The following is a 4,239-nucleotide window of genomic DNA, read 5'->3' on the forward strand; positions in this document are numbered from 1 at the left end:
TTTTACTTACCTGATTCCGGCTCCTGTGGTGGGGTCAGCGCTCACCTCTCTCTCCCTCCACTCTCTGGATACTGGAATGTCCCTCCGTATCCTTATGTCCTTATGGTCAATGGAACCAGCATTAGATATCAGCAGTCCTTAGACTGCCTGAGCCCTGGGGGGGGGGGAAGAAGACGCCTTACACCTTGCAACCTGACTAAACAGTCTCCTTCAGAACCAACAGTGATGAAGTATGAGAGCCTCCTGCACCAGATACAAACGGAGCGGATTGGTTGGGCTTCTACTACATAGTTTCGGTAGATCTAGAGAAGATGAAGGAAGATTGAGCACTCGGGCCGGAAGGTGAACGGCCACATTTAGAGGGATTTTGCTTTGTGACAAATTTCATTTACTGGAAAAAAAAAAAATGAAACAATTAAATTCTTTTTATTACATTTATTGTATTTGTTATAAAAAAAAAAAAGTCCCGGGGTTCCTCAGCAGCCCGTCCTCCTATTGCAGGGTGTAGGTCTGCGTCACGCTGTTCAGGGAAAGGGTCACAAGGAGTGAACGCGGGTCCTTCCTGTTCTTGCGCACAACGATTTTCCCGGATAAGAGATCGCCTGCAAAAAAAACATTAACATGAGAAGATACAATCTGCAGGTCTAATGCTCCCACCATACACACTGCAACTGATTGAGGCTGACCTCCGTCCTCCCCTTCAGTCTTCTATCTGACCTCCGTCCTCCCCTTCAGTCTTTTATCTGACCTCCGGCCTCCCCTTCAGTCTTCTATCTGACCTCCCTCCTCCCCTTCAGTCTTTTATCTGACCTCCGGCCTCCCCTTCAGTCTTCTATCTGACCTCCGTCCTCCCCTTCAGTCTTCTATCTGACCTCCGTCCTTCCCTTCAGTCTTCTCTCTGACCTCCGTCCTTCCCTTCAGTCTTCTATCTGACCTCCGTCCTTCCCTTCAGTCTTCCATCTGACCTCCGTCCTTCCCTTCACTCTTGCACAGTTGTACTGGCTCCTCTTCCTCTGATGCCACTGCACACTGGGAGCTTCTCACAATGTGCATTAGAAGCTACAGCAAGTCAGATAGAGTCCGCCCTTATTTCCTGGCTGGAGGACATCCAGCATCATCTAGTGCTTTCCTCCCCTGGCCCCACCCCTTTCATTCATTGGACTTCAGTTCTCTCAATCATGGAGGCTCAGCATCACATGTGGGTGTTACCTAGGGTGGTCTGCATGCAAATACAGCCTGCCTAGGAACGCCCTCTCCTCCAGAATGACACCCACCCATCAAACATTTTTACCATTTGCATAACTCCTCCCAAGAGCCAGCCCACTGCTTGCAACATGAGAGCTCTTCAGAAGAGTACCGAGGCCGGGTGCTATGTACAGCACCCTGCCACCGTCCATGATATGCCTGCACTGCAAGGTAGATATAGGGAGAATAAGGATCTGGGACCCAAGGAGGACATAGTAACATAGTAAAAGGAAAAGGCCAAGGTGGTTATTTCAAAAGAAAAGACACAGTGACTCAAAGGGGAGAAAGGACGGGGGGCGCGGGGGGTTAAGGGAGGAAAAGCCTACGGGACTCAAGGGAGTATAGGGAAGTAAAGGCTCTGGAACTCAAGGTGTGTATAGGGGGGAAAAAAGCTTTGGGACTCACGGAGATTATAGGAAGGAAGAGACTTTGGGATTCAGGGAGTTTAGGGAGAAAAGGATCTGGGGCCCAAGTAGGACATAGGGAAGGAAAAGGCTCTGGGGCTCATGGGGGTTATTTGGAGGAAAAAAAAGACACAGGGAAGCAAGGTTGGGAGGGGGGGGTAAAAGGAAAAAAGCATATGGGACCCAAGAGAGGCAGAAAAAGGCTTTGGTACTCAAAGGGGTAATAGGAAGGAAAGCACGTTGGGAGTCTAGGGGGTATAAGGAGAAAGGGAACTGGGACCCAAGGAGAGCATAGGGAAGGAAAAGGCTCTGGGGTTCAAGGTGGTTTTGGGGGGAAAAGACACAGGGACACACCAGGGGAGGGGGGAGAAATTAAGGGAATAAAAGCATATGGGACTAAAGGGAGTATAGGAAAGAAAGGGCTCTGTAACTCAAGGTGGGTATAGGGAGAAAAAGCATTGGGACTCAAGAGAGTAAAGGAACTTGGCCCCAAGGAGGGCATAGGGAAGGAAAAGGCTTTGGGGCTCAAGGTGGTTATTGGGGAAAAAGACACAGGGACGCACGAGGGGAGGGGGGAGAAATTAAGGGAAGAAAAGCATATGGGAAAAAGTTCTGGGAAACAAGGGGAGTATAGGAAAGAAAAGGCTCTGGGAAACAAGAGCGTAATAGGAGGAAAAGACTCTGGGGATTCAAGGGAGTAAAGGAACTTGGACCAAGGGGGGCATAGGGAAGGAAAAGACTCCGGGGATTGAAGTTAGATAGGAGGAGGAAAAGGCTCTGGGGATCAAGGTGGGTGATTGGAGGAAAAGACACACTGACTCAGGGGAGTATAGGAAAGAAAAGGCTCTGGAACTCAAGAGGGGTAGAGTGAGGAAAAGACTCTGGGGATTCAAGGGAGTAAAGGAACTTGGACCAAGGGGGGCATAGGGAAGGAAAAGACTCCGGGGATTGAAGTTAGATAGGAGGAGGAAAAGGCTCTGGGGATCAAGGTGGGTGATTGGAGGAAAAGACACGCTGACTCAGGGGAGTATAGGAAAGAAAAGGCTCTGGGGCTCGAGTGGTAGCGGGAGGAAAAGGCTCTGGGGATCAAGGTGGGTGATTGGAGGAAAAGACACGCTGACTCAGGGGAGTATAGGAAAGAAAAGGTTCTGGGGCTCGAGTGGTAGGGGGAGGAAAAGGTTCTGGGATGGAAGTGGTTGAATAAAACCTGTTTTGAGGGGAATATTAGGACTGCCTTTGCCGACCTCCTTTGAAATGTTTTTTGGAAGCCGTGTTTGCATTCAATGCTTTGCTATTGGTCCAGAATAAGAATGCAGCAGCAAGCACAAGCAGAGCCTCTTCCTCCCTACCCCCTAATCTGAGTGTATCCCGATCAGAAGTACTGCAATGACAGCCAGGCAACCAGCATTTAGAATGGCCAGCCTTCATATTCCTCTCTCGACGGGATTCTTCCCTTCTCCAGGAGGCCGGCGGCGGAGAGGTAATCAATGTACAATTTGCCGGCTGGAAGCAACGGCTAAGCCTTCAATCTGCTTTGTGCGCCATTCTTCCCTCGCAGCTGAGCGGAGCCGGGAGCCCGGGAACACCTCGCCTGATCGCCACAATTAATCAGTGTCATGTAGATATCAAATGACTGATGTTTCGGAGCGCCCAGCTGGCCCCCTCGGAGTCTCTCCAGGATAGATCCACTTCACCTTGCTCTTATCGTCCCCCTGCCGGCTGCCAGAGCGGCGCTCGGCGGCGGAGCTGTGAGATTAGGGACGGAATACATTTCATTATTACCCTATTATGCTCTTTTATTTGCCCCTCGGAGACCACTTAAGTCGGCTTACAAATAAAACTTACAGCGATCGGCGCGCCATCTGCTTACAAATAGCCCGGAAATAAACACGTGTACGGCGAAGAGCCGAGATACCGATATCTGTAATTTTGCTGCGCGCCGGGAACGACCGGCACCGCGACTTACGTGAGAGGCAGATAAAAAATACACTATGACATCTAGCTACATAGTCACTGAGAACGGAAGGAGATGGATCTCTACGCGCACCCAGCAAAGCGATTCCCCTTTGATGGGTGCGCAATCTGAGCTGTTGTCAGTCTAACAATGTAAACATGCTTACAGGAACTAAAATCACAAGATGATGTCATCACTCTGCTACTGTGTCTTCACTCTCCAGTCATTCGGCTGTGGGACGCCCAGTGACCAAGTTGTATTAAAGGAGAACTATGGGGTCAGGGCTTTTCCCCATAGTTCTCCTTAGGGTAACGGGAGGACACAAACTAGCGTCCTCCCGTCACCCTAGGCTCAGTATATAGGGAGCTACAGCTCGCGGTATACTGAGACCGCCGCAGCCGAAGCGGATCCCAACAGTTATGCCGGGATCCGCCCAGCTGCGTGAGTGACAGCTGGCTCTGCCTATCTAGAGGCAGAGCCAGCTGTACCCGCCCCCTCCCCCGTCCGTTCCGCCAGTCAGCGCTGGAGGATCGGAGCGGGGAATCCAGCCCCTCCCCCTGTCACGGCAGAGAGCCGTGACAGGATCGAGAGGTGAGCGAACGCCGGTATGTGTTCGTTCACCTCCCGATCTACTGA

At 51.0% G+C, this 4,239-nt stretch overlaps 1 protein-coding gene across 1 annotated transcript in view; it reads right to left on the bottom strand.

Moving 5' to 3' along the window:
* Positions 1-469: 469 nt before the first annotated feature.
* The window catches only part of PRMT3 (protein arginine methyltransferase 3), an 81,586-nt gene continuing 77,816 nt past the window's right edge, over positions 470-4,239 (bottom strand). The window contains exon 19 of the mRNA XM_018554758.1: positions 470-602. Within this exon, the coding sequence (XP_018410260.1) occupies positions 493-602 (110 nt within the window). The 3' untranslated portion in view covers positions 470-492. The remainder of the gene's footprint in view (positions 603-4,239) is intronic.

This window comes from Nanorana parkeri, unplaced genomic scaffold (genome assembly GCF_000935625.1).
Source record: "Nanorana parkeri isolate BGI_ZX_2015 unplaced genomic scaffold, ASM93562v1 scaffold10, whole genome shotgun sequence".
Lineage (NCBI taxonomy): Eukaryota > Metazoa > Chordata > Amphibia > Anura > Dicroglossidae > Nanorana > Nanorana parkeri.